Genomic DNA, 14415 nt, shown 5'->3' with positions numbered 1-14415 from the left:
GTAATCAACAAACAACCTAACTTTTTTATAAACACAAATTTGCAAATGGTTCCTATGGAGTACCATAGATGTAAGAGGTGCTAATACCTTTCCCTTGCATAACCAATCCTCGTATCCATATTTCTCTTTTGTTTTTACCTTTTTGTGGGTTTTGTTTGACCTTTTTTCATTCCCTTTGGAAATAATAAAGTTGGATGGAGACTCTTGTTTTTATGAGTTAAGTTAATCAATAGCTTAATCTTAAAATTTTGCCTCCACGACAAATACCATTTACAAAGTTGTGAGTAAGACCATCGTGGGAAGATTGAAATCGAGTATGAACAAATTAATCTCTCCTTATCAAGCAGGTTTTATTCTTGGTAGGTTCATTCATGAGAATCTTATAATTGCAAAAGTAACTCTCCATAGCATGGAGAAGGTAAAAGGTAAGAAAGGTTATTTTTCTATGAAGGTTGATTTATTGAAAGCTTATGATAGGTTGAGTTAGGAATTTATTTGGCGGGTGTTGAAGGAAATAAATCTCCTTGAAAAGATGATAAACATTATCATGCATGGTGTAACAAATGTGGAAAGTAATGTGAATTGCAATGGTGTCCGAAATAGCTAGTTTAGACCTCAACGTGACATTAGACAAGATGATTTGTTATCTTCATATATTTTTGTGTTGTGCATGGATAAGCTGACACATTTAATTAAGCAGGCGGTAAGGAACAATAATTGGAAGCCATAAAGATGGGAAGAGAGGGTGCCACAATCTCTCACTTTTTGTTGACTGACAATTTTCTCCTTTTTGGTGAAGCCACAAAAAACCAGATGAAATGTGTCATGGATACTTTAAGTCAGTTTTGTAGTATGTTAGGGCAGGAGGTTAGCCATGAGAAAACTAGTGTGATTTTTCCAAGAATGTTGATAGGAGCATGCAATGTAAGCTTACACAAATACCTCGGTTCAGAATTACTAATGCTCTTGGTAAATATCCCAGTGTTCCTTTAAGTGGTAAGAAACTAAAGAGGCTTGATTTCCAATACATTATTGATCAAGTTTCCACAAAACTGTCGAGTTGGAAGATAAACAGTCTCTCGTTGGCGGGTAGAATCACTCTTGCTAAAAGTATTATATAAGCAATTCTGTTATATTTGATGATGACCAATAAGCTGCCCAAGTCTTGTATTGAAGAGATTCATGCATTGTAGAGGAAGTTTATTTGGGGAGATTCAGTGGAACAACGGAAAATTCATGCGGTTGGGTTGGAAACTCTAATGAAACCTAAATCCTTGGTTGAAATTGGTTTGAGAAACTTGGAGGATTTAAACAATGTTTGCCTCATTAAGCTAGGATGGCAAATCTTGAATAAACCAAATGATCTTTGGTGTAGTATTCTACGAAGGAAATATGAAGTCAAAAACAATGATTTTTTCATGAGTTATAGAGGTACAAATTCAAGTCTTTGGAAGGAAATCATCAAGAATATCCCAGAGATGCTGGAATTTGGTAGTTGGAGCGCGGGGGATGGAAAACTTGTAAATGCTTGGACTGATAATTGGCTAGGAAAGGATGTAAGTATATAGAGTTTGGATGTGATAATTTCGTATGAGTTTATTGGAGCCAAGGTGTGTGATTTGGTCGATGATCATGGAGATTGGAAGTGGAGTTCTCTTCAACAATGGTTGCCGCAAGATTGGCTCAACAGATTGCATGCATGTATCCCACCTTGTCCGAGGAAAAATATTGACCAATTTTTTGTTGCAGGTACAAGAGATGGTAGATTCTCGATCAAGGAAATTTACAATCACTATTCTGGACATGAGGAAGTGAGTATTGATGATACGTGAAAGAAAATTTGGAAGCTAGCAGTTCCAGAAAGGTGCAGAAGCTTTATATGGCTCTTGTATCATGATAGGCTCCTAACAAATTTAAGCAAAAGCAAGAAAGGGCTTAGAGAGGTAGGTTGTAGTTTGTGTGGAAGTGTCTGAGAAAATGCCATGCATGAAATGAGAGATTGCACCAAGAGCATGCAAATATGGAGTAAAATTGTCCCTAATAACAACATGACATAATTTTTATCGGTTGGGCTTAAGGATTTGATGATCTTGAACATGAAGACATATGAAGTAAAGAACAAGGGATGAAGTAGTACTTGAGTTCTTACTTTTCAGGCAATTTGGAGTTGACGCAATAAGGAGATTCATGATGAGAACTATACGAGACCGATTTATAAAGTGCAACAAATTTTGGCTCGTAAACTAGACTATGGGAATGGGAATGCGATGAAGAAAACTACTAAAGTTAATGGAGGAGGAGAGTCCAGGAGTAGAATTGGTTGGAAACCGCCCAAAATAAATATGGTAAAACTTAATACGGATGGTGCTAGCAAGGCGGGTAACATAGCGGGATGTGGAAGAATCATTAGGGATGAAAGAGGCATATGGATAAGTGGTTTCCATATGCCTAATTGCAATGCAATCAAAGCTGAATGCTGGGGAATTTTAGAAGGACTTAAGCTCACAAAGTCCTTAGGCTTGAAGATACTGGAAATGAATGTAGATTCAAAGGCAGTAGTTAAAGCTATTAAGGAAGGAACGACAATAAAGTTGAGTGTGTCACCTTAATAAAAGAGATTAAAATGATAATGATTCATCATGAGGAAGCGAATTTGTGTGCGGATGCTTTGGCTAAGAAGGGGTGCGACAAAAAATTCTCTAGAATTTATAATGAATCTCCTTTTTTTGGTTAAGTCCATGTTGGACATGGATATAATAGGTTTTATACCCTCTTTGGAGGGCTTTTCTTAGTTTCTTTTTGTTTTTTGGCTTATGCCCTATTCAATAAAAAAATGTAATGAGCAAATTCCACTTTGATTCAATTATTAATTGTTTTCTAATAACAATAAAAAATTAATGCTATTTTTCATCTTATATCCTTAAAAAAAAATTCTTCTTTATAAATTTATCTTCTTCGTATTATTAATAAATTATTAATGAAAGATACTTTTATAATATTTCTTGGTGCCAAGTTTGGAAGTGTGCTTCACTAGGTTGAAGATTCAACGTTTAACCGAGTGACGTCACAGAAAACGTACAACTACATAATTAGTTTTACGCAAATAAAGATCAATCCACACAACTCTTTTATCTTCCAGAGCACGCTTAGAATAAATATTAAACATAAAACAAGCAGAATTAGAAGCATCCTACTCTAGAAAAACTCTTAAAAATCTAGGAACTAGTTCGAAAAAAGATCACCAGTACTCTTTTCATTTCAGAAGGATATATAGAAGCTCCAATCACAAAACTAAGATAATTCACAAAGAATGAGAGACCTCACTAAGTTTGGTTCATTTCCATAAGATTCTCAAATTTTAGCCTTTGTTCTTTCAGAATCTTCTTTTGGAGTTCAGGGTCAGACTCAGTCTCAGTTCCTATTTCAAATCAGACAACAACATTTTTTTTTCATTTCTCTTCTAGAATCAGATATTGTTAGACCTTATACTTCTATTGGTTTTTGTTTGTAAGATAGTTTTCATATGCCTATACCGAAGAGGGGCCTGATATTTTGGAGAGTATGGTATCAACTAAAATTCACAGGTTAACCAAAAAATTAAGGTGCACTTATCAATTAAATGATAAGGTAGAACTGGAGAAATTAAAGGTTTAAAAATAGGGATAGGTTTCAAAAGCGTTTCTTACTGATACGGGGTTTTCGTCGATATTGATTTTCTCTTTTGATTGTAGAGGTTTGATTGGTAGGATTAAAAAAAGTAAGGTGCGGTGAGATAATTTTACTAGACCTAAGAAAAGACGTCCATAATGAAGAAGGATAAGCCAAACATACGTGTGTCACTACTAAGAAATTTATGTCTAAAATGCTTAAATTCAGTCCATAAAAAAGATTTGTTAAATATTTTATTTATTATTGATTTAACAACATAATTAAATAATTTGTTTGACAAAGAATGTAATTTGGATTTAAATAAAGATTTAAATTAAAACATTACATGCAATGACTGAATGCCAATGAAAAACAAATATTTATTTTATATAAATTAAATTACGATATTGTTTCAACAAATAATATTTATGCAATGTTTAGGTGCATAGCAAAAATAAATAAGAGAAATATGAAATATCAATTACTACTAAAAATCTAGAAATAAAAACAAGACACAACTCAAAGCAACTTAAGGGAAAAAAAACTAGAACAATACGATTGTCACTACTATAAATAAACCATTAAATGCTTGAAGAAGTTTTAGATATGCACTTCTACTTATTCATATTCCACAGTTGAAACTTGAGGGTGCATATCTCAGCCTCAAGCTTATCAATCTTGACATTGGCTTCATCTCTTTCCATCATTACCATATCTAGCTCCATAGTCACAGCTTCTACATCTTGTGTTCTCTCGTCAAGTTCTTCCCACACATAACTGTTTTCATCATGCAATACTTTTTCAGTACCATGCATCTCTTCTTGCTTCAAAATTTCAGCTTCATATTGCTTTAATTTGCTTTCTAATTCATTGTTTCTAAACTCACAATCGGCCAATGAAGAGGTCAGTTCTATTTTCGTTTTCAACAAACTTGCAATATCAAAATGCAGCTCATCTTTCTCTAAAGAAAACTTATCCTGTGAATCAAGCATTTCAGACTTCAACTTTTGCACCTCTTGCTCATAGATTCTAACTAACTTTTCTAGTATTTGAATATGCTTTCTCCCAGAAACTAACTCAAAATCTGATTCAGCTATATATTCTTCTGCCTCTATAAGCTTATCTTGCAACTCATGAGTCTCACATGACTTACTCTCAACCTCCTTCCTTAAAACTGCATTTTCATCTTCTGATATCTTGACCTTTTCATTAGCTATCTCTAGCTCTTCCGCCAAATTCGTAATCTCGCAAACACGTTTTGGAATATGAATATTCAATCTGGCCTCACTTTCCTCAATTTGAGCCTTCAACTTGTAAATCTCGTTGTCAGAAAACTCTTTCAAATTATGCAACTCTTCATCTTTCGACTTCAATTCTTCCCACAAATCATCAACCATGTTTTCTCTATTCTCAACTTGATCCCTTAATTTGATAATTTGTTGTAAATGCGTGATATGTAAATTGATAATTTCGTCATCATAACTTGTTTTATCTATCTCCCACAATAAACCATCACCTGCGCGGTTTCGTTTCATATCAAGACAGTTCTCTTCTCCAAGGAGACTGAGACTTTTATCACTTTCACTTTCGGAACTCAATGATGATATAGGTGATTCGCAGCTCTCCTTCTCCAAATGAATATTGAAAAATTCAAGGGCAGATTTCAGCCACGTCCGTTTCTCTGCCATTCCAGATTCTACAAGTAAAGTCAATGATTAGAATTCTTGATGATAATGAGTATAAGTATAAAACTCAAAAGTTACATTAAACTAAATGATAAAAGAATAAACACACCACAAAAAGTGGTCTCATTCTAAACTGAGTTAGCTTTCTTTAAACGTGAATTATAGAAAGTGAGAACGGATATATACATGTTAAGAAATTGAATAGTAATAATGAAAAAGAGATATGATACAATAATGATAGATACCTGACGAAAAAGGGAGTATGTGCAGATTGAGTAATGCGTTGTGAGTTGTGTTAGGGCTTGATAGGATTTTATAAGGTGTTTGTTTTTAGTTGTGTTAGGGTTTGATGGAAATTTGTTGTGTGTTGAGTTTAAATATTTTAGTAGTTTGAAATTGAATACAGTAGCGGTTAAACATATGAATTACATATATCCTGGCATGAGAATAGGAATAAAGTTAAACCTAGTAACAAACAAATTTGGATTAAATTGTTAATTAGTTTATAATAATAATAATAATAATAAATCATTTATATTACTCCTACTTTTAATGTTATATCCATAAATGTTTATCTTTTTTATATTATTAATATTAATGAAAGAAAATTTTATAAATTTTTTAATAATTTTTCTTTATATTTATTTTGAAATTAATGTTACCTATGTGATTTGATTTTTGTTTGCAAGTTAATTTTAGAGGTGATATTTGATGTGTTTTTGGTGACTTTAACTCTGGCTTTTTGGATGACACAATAGAAGTGAGTATTCTTCTAGCTCCTATGAAAGTATGGCTTTCTTAGATTTTTCAAATTTCATCTCTTAGATGGAGTTAATTGATCTTCTTTTTCTAGGAAAAATCACTTGATTTCAGTCCAATGGTGGGGCATCTAGTAGACTTGATCGGATTCAAGTGTCTAATGGTTGATCGGATTCAAGATAAGTATAGTAAAATTAGAGATCAGAGAATGTGTATTTTCCCATAGCCTGTGAACTATTTTTATATATTGGGTTGAGTAGAGTGGGCTTGAGATGAATTGGACCTAGAATAATTTGGGTCTTTGGCCGTTCCTAAACAATTTATCCCAAGGATTTATCAGGAACTAAAGGAGTCGGAGGAAGCCTTAAGTATCGTTAATCGGCCTCTAGTCGTAGTTCGGTGTGGAGTAGAACTGAATCACTTGGGATTAGTTTTCTGAAGAAGTAATGGGGAACATGTGCATGTAATGCAATCCCATCGACGAAAAACTTTGATACTCATTCTTGACATTTGCAGTGATGTGACCAGCTAGTGTACAATGTAGTTTAGAGAGTGCTTGAGTGCACTTGAGTAAAAATATATAATTGGTCTTGATCCTCCAACTCCCATTGCTTATAAATAGTGTGAGTTGAATATTTGGAAATTTTCGCAATCTTTCACCTTTCAAGCTTTCAGTTACTTTTCTAGAAAAAAGTTTTGGTTCATTCTTCCCGAAGAACATCACAAGAAGTGATTCAGAGCTTCATTTAAAGGTTTCACCTTTTTCATTCTTCCAGCTTCATCAATCTCATATAACTAGGTACTTTTCTAACTCAAATTTTACATTCAACTTTCCTTATTTTCTAGTCAGGTTGAGCGATAATATTATTGATATAGCAAATGTTCCTGAAGTGGAAGCTTCATTTTATGGGACTCAAATAACTTGTATGGGACTCTAGAGATATCAATAATCTAAACTATTAGTTAGCTGAAAAAAGGGAAAAAGGAAAAAAGGAATTGTCAAAATTTGGGGTACGATAGGATGTTTTGGTTTTAATACAATTTTTCTGAACTCAATTTAATCAATCAATACGAAAATAGATCCATGAAAACGTTGGGTAAGATTAAAAGTCGTCCGACACTAAGAAAAAAATTGGTTTATTTTTTATTAATGAATACCGCGAAAATACTTTGTTTATTAATTAGGAAAGTCTAATATTTTTAGAAAGAGGTTTTAAAACTATTTGCGGACGCATTTATAGGTTTAGGATCCAGTTACCTGAGAGAAAGCCTGGAAGCCTTTTAAGTTAAATTTTCCAATAAAAAATATGAAATTCTGGTATCAGATATGAGATGTCGAAGGTAATGTCACGACACTAATATTTGAGTAATGCAAACAGGATAAAGATAGAGAATAATAATGCAAAAGACACAAGCAATTGTTAACCCAGTTCGGTCCAACTCATCTAAATCTGGGGGCTACCAAGCCAGGAAGGAAATTCACTAAAATAGAATCAGTTCAAAGACTCTCCGTACACTTCAACAAGTTACAGTCTTTCTCACCTAATCTCTACCCGTGCAATTTCTACCTAAGCACTCTTAGATATAAGAACCCACTCACTTCCCTACAATCACACCTGTGATTTTAAACAACAATTCCTTGAGAAAAGAAAATACTTTTCAATAACACACACTTGATTTTACTTCACAATTTCAATCAAGTAGACACACATTTGATCTTGCTTAACAGCTTTGATCAAGTAGACACACACTTGATCTTGCTTCACAGCTTTGATCAAGTAGACACACACTCTTGCTTACAAGCTTAGAGTGACAAATTACAACCACAAATCAGACCAATTCAATCATCTATGGATGACTTGAATGGCTTACAAGTCTCAAGACTAAACAAGACACAAACCCTAGCTCTCTCTCAGTATTTTGCTCAGTATTGGTTGTGTATCAAATCAGGTTTTCCATGTCCTATTTATAGAAGCATTCAGTTGGGCTTGGACATCTTGAAAACCCTAAACTATTTTCCAATTAAATCTTCTCATGACAGCTGGTTAGATCTCCTTGGAATATAAGTAAATCAAGTTGTAATCAATGATTGAGTGCGCCTGCAAATCAGATCTTCAATCATACATAGATTGCCATTAAATGCGCAATCACAAAACACCAGACATTCACACTAAATGTTCTGTGTACAAGATGTCATGACATCGGGTCTGACATCCTGGAACAATCCTGCATAATTCCATAATTCCTTTTATAATTCCCAGCAGGTACATAACATCAGATGTCATGACATCGTGTATGACATCCTAAAACAATCCTGCATAATTATGTTTTCCATTTAAACTCCAGCAGGTACATAGATATCTTAAGTTAAGACATCACATACAACATCTTGTGAACACTCTTTGTTTTACCAAAATTGCTGCCAACACTTAGAACCAACAAACTCCCCCTTTAGCAAATTTTGGCTAAAACATATATCTGTCCATTTTGTTCACAAGAGAAACTATCAGCAGTTAAACAACAGTTTAAACAGCAGCAGAAGCAAACACAATTACTAGCTATAGCTACTAGTAATACACACATGTACAAGGGTACTTCTCCTCCCCCTAACACTGTGCAACACAAACAGAATTACTAGTTATAGATGCAACTAGTAAGACACACAAATGCACAAGGGTACTTCTTCTCCCCCTAAATCTGTGCACCATATACATCTTCTTTAATAATAACAGCACCTGTAACCACAACATCTGTAACAGTCAGAATATCATTCTGACATCTGCTTCAACATCATTTGTGCACCACATCAGACATCCCCTTTGACATCTGTAAACAGAACAACATTCTGTTCTACAATAAACACATCTCCTCCAATAATAGTTGTTCATCTGTTCAGCTACACTAGCACATACATCTCCACACAGCTCCACATCTTTAACTGCTTCCACATCAATACTTCTCCCCATTTTTAGTCAAAATTGACCAAAGGTGACCAATTAGACAAAATAAATGTCAACTAGCCTAGCAGAGAATGTCAGATCAGATGTTATAACATTAAAAATATTAAAACATAATTGTTAGGAGATACAAACCATCATCATACACAATTGTGATAGCTGAGATAATGAACAAATCCATGGAACTCATTAAGAGCCCAAAATATTACATAAAGGCATCAGTAAGGACTGCCACACATTACATATATTTCAAAAAAAACAATAAAATCTTCAGCATCCAAACAGCAAGGGGACCAGCTTCCGTAACAGCACACACAACAGCCACACCAGAACAGTTTATCACAACACAGTCTTCACAAACATGGAGAACCATTACCACTTACTCTGAGGAGGAAGTATCATCTTCACCTTCAGAATCAGAGCTGCCACTAGATTAAGCATTGGACCTCTCACTTGAGGTATTGGCATCTGAATCTTTGGTCTCACCAGCCTTCTCTATCTCTTCCTTCTGTAGGCTACTTATAAGAACCTCCAAAGCCTCTTTTCTTGCCTTAGAAACCCTAATACCATTATCCAGTTCTTTGCAGGTTTCCTTTAATTGATCAATCAAGCTACCTTGAGATGCAGGCTCCTTTCTGGCAGATGTCATGACAACATCATTGACATGACTTCCCTCAAACATCTTATAGTGAATGGATAATGGGGACTTTCTTCTGCTTGGAATGTCACTTGTGTTGAGAATGTCTGGTTGCTGGCTCAAGATAATACCACAAATGATGGATGGGAAGGCAATGGGCAGCTTCACTGCATTTGTGGAGGCATGTCTGACAATTTGATCAAACATAAACCTTCCAAAGTCAAAGTTTATCCTGGTTCCAATAGCATAAATGATTCTTCCAAGACCAATGGAGATGGTAGAGATATGATTAGTAGGCACCCAGTTGGCTGAACCAATCTTGTGTAAGATGGCATACTTGACAGTTAACTTGTCAGCTGATAGGTGATTCCTACTAGGCCATTCCTTAACTTGGCCAACTGTAATAGTCCTACAGACCTCATTGTCTGTAGTCTCTAAATCCACTCCTCCATCAGTTCCTCTTCCTAGGAACTTGTTGATTATGGTAGGGGAAAATCTCACACATCTACCTCTTACAAACACCTTGCAGAATTCCCTGCTGCTCTTTTCAGAAATATCCTTAGGGATATTCACAACAAATTCTTTTACTAACCCCTCATAACATTGGGGTAAACCAACAATTGTCTTCATCAATCCAGCAGCCTTAATCAATTCCATGACTTCCTTCACCTCAACAACCTCTTTTCCTAGCTCTCTTTCAACAGCTACTCTCCTCTGAATGACAAACTTCCATTTGGTAGCACCATCTTCTAAGTGAAAAGAGATGTTATCTAAGTACACAGCTGCAACTTTGCTTGGGGAATTCTTAACAGCCTGCTTTTTAGCAGGGGAGATGTCTAGGACATCGTCTTCGACATCCTCTTCAGAGTCAGAACTCTTTCTTTCTTTCCTCTTCCTAACCTCAACCTTACTCCAAGATTTGGAGGGTCCTACACCAACAACCTTTTTCACTCTTCTTGATGTCCTCATTTCAGCCACAGTCTTCCCTTTTCTGGTCCTCAGTTTCTTTGCTACACTTGGTTTCACCAGATGAACCAAGGTGTCATCTTCTTCCTCTGAACTCTCTTCCTCCAGATTAACAACATTCTCAGCAGGCTCATGAGACACACTTGCTGGTTTCTTGCTAGGTAAGTTTTTACCTAGAGAACATAATCCCTCAGCAACCACTTCCTTTTCTGATCTAGATGAGTCATCATCTTTCTCAGCTTAGGGTTCTACCTCAGGAGAGGGATCCCTTCTGGACAGAGGGGTAGAAACACCCTTGACTGCACGCCCTTCATTCAGAATCCTAGTAACTAGGTTCCTAATGGTACGATCAGTAAAGTGCATGTCATCTTTATGAGGAGATTTTTCAGGAATGTTACCTTGCTTACTTTCAGCCATGGAAGAAGGACCTGGGGCGTTACCTGGTATCACACAAAGAGGAGTAACATCCAGCACGTCTTCATCTAGAAACTCCATGAAGGGAGTCCTTGCATGATGAGTGGGTTTTGATCCTGAGGATGAGGGATGTTGAGACATGTTGTTGAACTTTTGAAAACAATTTCTTTGCCCTAGCAGAGGTTCTCTGAGAAGTTGAATGAAGATGGAATTGGTTGTGTTTAGGTAGCGTGTGGCAATGGCATAGATACTAGTTCCAATACTAGGTAAAGATTCATCATTAATGTGGCTCTTTCTTTTAAGTGAGCAGACAATATTTTTATTACCTTTTCCACTCCACATTAATTGCCATAACTTTACAATAATCCAAATCCCCAATTTCCCTCTTACATATTCACGCTCATTATCATCCAAACCCCTTGCAATTTTGTCAGCTATTTGCATTTCATGCTGTAGAGCTATGAATTTGTCTTCCACAAATTCTCTAATGGAGTGATGATAGAAATTAATGTGCTTGATCCACCTGTGCTGAATAGGATTTTTGGACATAGTTGTAGCATTCATGTTGTCATAGTACAATGTCATGACATCGAGCGTGACATTGTAAGCAATCATCAGTAGTTTCAACCAACCCTATTGAGAACAGCTACTTCTATCTGCTATATATTCAGCATAAACACCCTTTTCATCTTTCAACTGTATAGGAGCATGTGCCCTTTCACTCTCCATCTCAATCTTCTCAACATTGCTCTTGGCACTTTTACTTTGAGATAGACACATAGGTCCTTTTATCTGCTTGACTTGTAGCCCAAGTCCAACAAAGCTCTTTCCAACTTCAGACTGCATATGACTAGTAACCTGCTCACTCATCTGATCCAACCTCCTATCTGTTTGAGCCATCATGAGCTTTTCTCCTTTGGAAGTGAAGTTAAGTCTGAGCTTCTGGTGTGACATCCTTGTCTGACATTTCCCACAGACTTGTCTTTCATCACTCTTGAGAGTTCCTCTAGCAAATATACTCATCTTCATTCCTTTGGCATAGGTACACTTTGAGGAATAATCAATTTGAGAGTTCCATATGTAACAGTTTTCTTTGGTCCTGATTCCTTTCATAATCACTTCACTATCTTTGTTAGTAATCAGACATTCAGTTTTGGTGAAGATAACATTTAGACCTTGATCACATTGTTGACTGATGCTTATTAGATTTGCAGTCAAGCCCTTAACCAGTAGGACCTTGTCAAGTTTAGGCACTCCAGGACAATCAAGCTTGCCTATCCCCTTGATTTCACCCTTTGCTCCATCACCAAAGGTTACATAACTTATGACATGAGGATGAAGTCCAATTATCAGGTCTTTGTTTCCAGTCATGTGTCTGGAACATCCACTGTCAAAATAACACTCTTCTTTGGCTGATACTCTGAGGGGAATGTGAGCTATTAGACTTGTAACATTAGTCTTAGGAACCCATCGCTTTTTGTTGACAGGCCTGTGCTCTTTGGGTCTGGGTTGATAGTGAGTCTGATGATGAACAGGGCTAGGATAACCATACAGCTTATAGCAGAAGGGCTTCTGGTGACCAAATTTCCCACAGTAATGGCATCTCCATCTTTGGTATTTCCCTTTCTGTTGTCTTCTCTTCTGATGTTGTGACATATGATGTGACATCACAAGTTTGCTTTTACTATGGCTGCATTTTGGTTTGGCTTGAGGTTTGTGTCGCATCCGCGAAAAACAACCGGCGGGCTAAAACAAAAACAAACAGAGCTGCCATCGTGCGTTATTTATCCCAAAGAGGGAAAGGAAACGCTCAGAGTAAACCTGGGAAAAGCATGGTCTCGCGACCAAAGAGAAAGGGTACGGAAGTCGGTTACGCAAGGGGAAGGTATTAGCACCCCTCACGTCCGTCGTACTCGACGGGATCCACGCTCTAAAAGAAAGAAAAGGTTGCTAAAACAAAACATCACACACACACACCGAAGACAACACAGGTGGGGGAAAGGAAAAGAGGACTCGCTAGGACATCGCGTCCTATGCCTACGTATCTCGTCTGGAACGAGAATCAGAGCTGCCGTAGTTCGGCTCACGCACGCCAAACAAGACACACACAAACACAGGCAAACCTGGAACCCGAACGTCAATCGCTGGACTTACATCGGCTTCCGAACCAAACAAACACAACCAGGATACGGACAGCCAATCGCTGGTCTTACATCCATATCCTGACACACAAAAGGGTTAACAAGCAAACACACACAAAAAGAAAAAAAGTGCCCGGAAAGACCTCGCACGGTCTCCTGCCTACGTACCTCATCTGGTATGAGGATCAGGGCGACGTAGTTCCCCTGAACGGGAAAGAAATTCCAACCAGATACAAAGGGAGACACACTACTAGGGAGTTGTACTCGAGCCTAGTGTTATCATGCATCATTGCCCTATGTTTTGGTTTCTATCCTAACTTGCTCAACAGCAAGCTAATCCTAGCCGGGAAAAAGCAAAACACACATGCTCAATCAAAATAAAGCAAACATTCACATAGCACACACTATATCCAGTCAAGTGAGGCTCAAACAAAGGGGTTAGACTGCCAAGGCAAGTCAACTGTACAGGGTAGTGTTCGCTCTTAACCCTGACATTGAGAGTCAGGGTGAAGCAGATGAAAGGTGAGTGAAGATGAGACTTCACAGCTCTTATCCCTGGCCAGGGAGAGCTTCAGACAAAGGAGCGTGGGTTCAGAATGGAGGAACCCTTCTACACTCATGACTCTGACTCGACTGTACAAATGTACAAGATCTTGGGTTAATGTCCCAATGCATCAACACAGTGGTGTGAGCAGAGGGACAACTCAACAGAATAGCGGGAGATAGATTGCATATCTCTTTGATCCGCCAATTGCCTCATAGAGGTCTTTACCTGCTTGGGGACAAAAGTAAACAATCACAAACATCGCCTCTTAAGGAGGACTTCAGACAGTTGCCTGGCTAAATAACAAGCCAGGTCTTCCAGACTACATGGAGACAAGAGAGTCTACCTCAACTGGTTTATACAACCAAGCAGCAGCACAGCAAGTTCTTAAAGAACTAAAGCGACTATGGTACCTGGAATCAATCAAGCACAGTCAGTATACCAATCACACAGTCAAAACAAACAAGTTAAGAATCAATAGTCAATGTAATCAAACAATGCAATGTGCAAAGCACAATCAACTCAAGTGAGCCAAGCATCCTACAAAATAACAAGTTAGTTCACAACAATTAGCCAAATCAAACTCAATTAACTTGCATCATTCTCCTTTAAGGCATTTGCATCTCAACCTGAAACACAATTCAAAAGTGAGAAACAAGACCAC

At 36.9% G+C, this 14415-nt stretch overlaps 1 protein-coding gene across 1 annotated transcript; it reads right to left on the bottom strand.

Moving 5' to 3' along the window:
- Positions 1-4262: 4262 nt before the first annotated feature.
- LOC127079547 (uncharacterized) lies at positions 4263-5336 on the bottom strand. The gene has a single exon (XM_051019933.1). The coding sequence runs from the start codon at positions 5334-5336 to the stop codon at positions 4263-4265; it is 1074 nt and encodes a 357-aa protein (XP_050875890.1).
- Positions 5337-14415: the final 9079 nt, after the last annotated feature.

This window comes from Lathyrus oleraceus, chromosome 5 (assembly GCF_024323335.1).
Source record: "Lathyrus oleraceus cultivar Zhongwan6 chromosome 5, CAAS_Psat_ZW6_1.0, whole genome shotgun sequence".
NCBI classification, from domain to species: Eukaryota; Viridiplantae; Streptophyta; class Magnoliopsida; order Fabales; family Fabaceae; genus Lathyrus; species Lathyrus oleraceus.
This window is presented reverse-complemented; position numbering and strand designations above follow the sequence as displayed.

Excerpts from the sequence above, each read along its gene's own strand:
- LOC127079547 (XM_051019933.1), bottom strand. The coding sequence starts at position 5,336 with ATGGCAGAGAAACGGACGTGGCTGAAATCTGCCCTTGAATTTTTCAAT.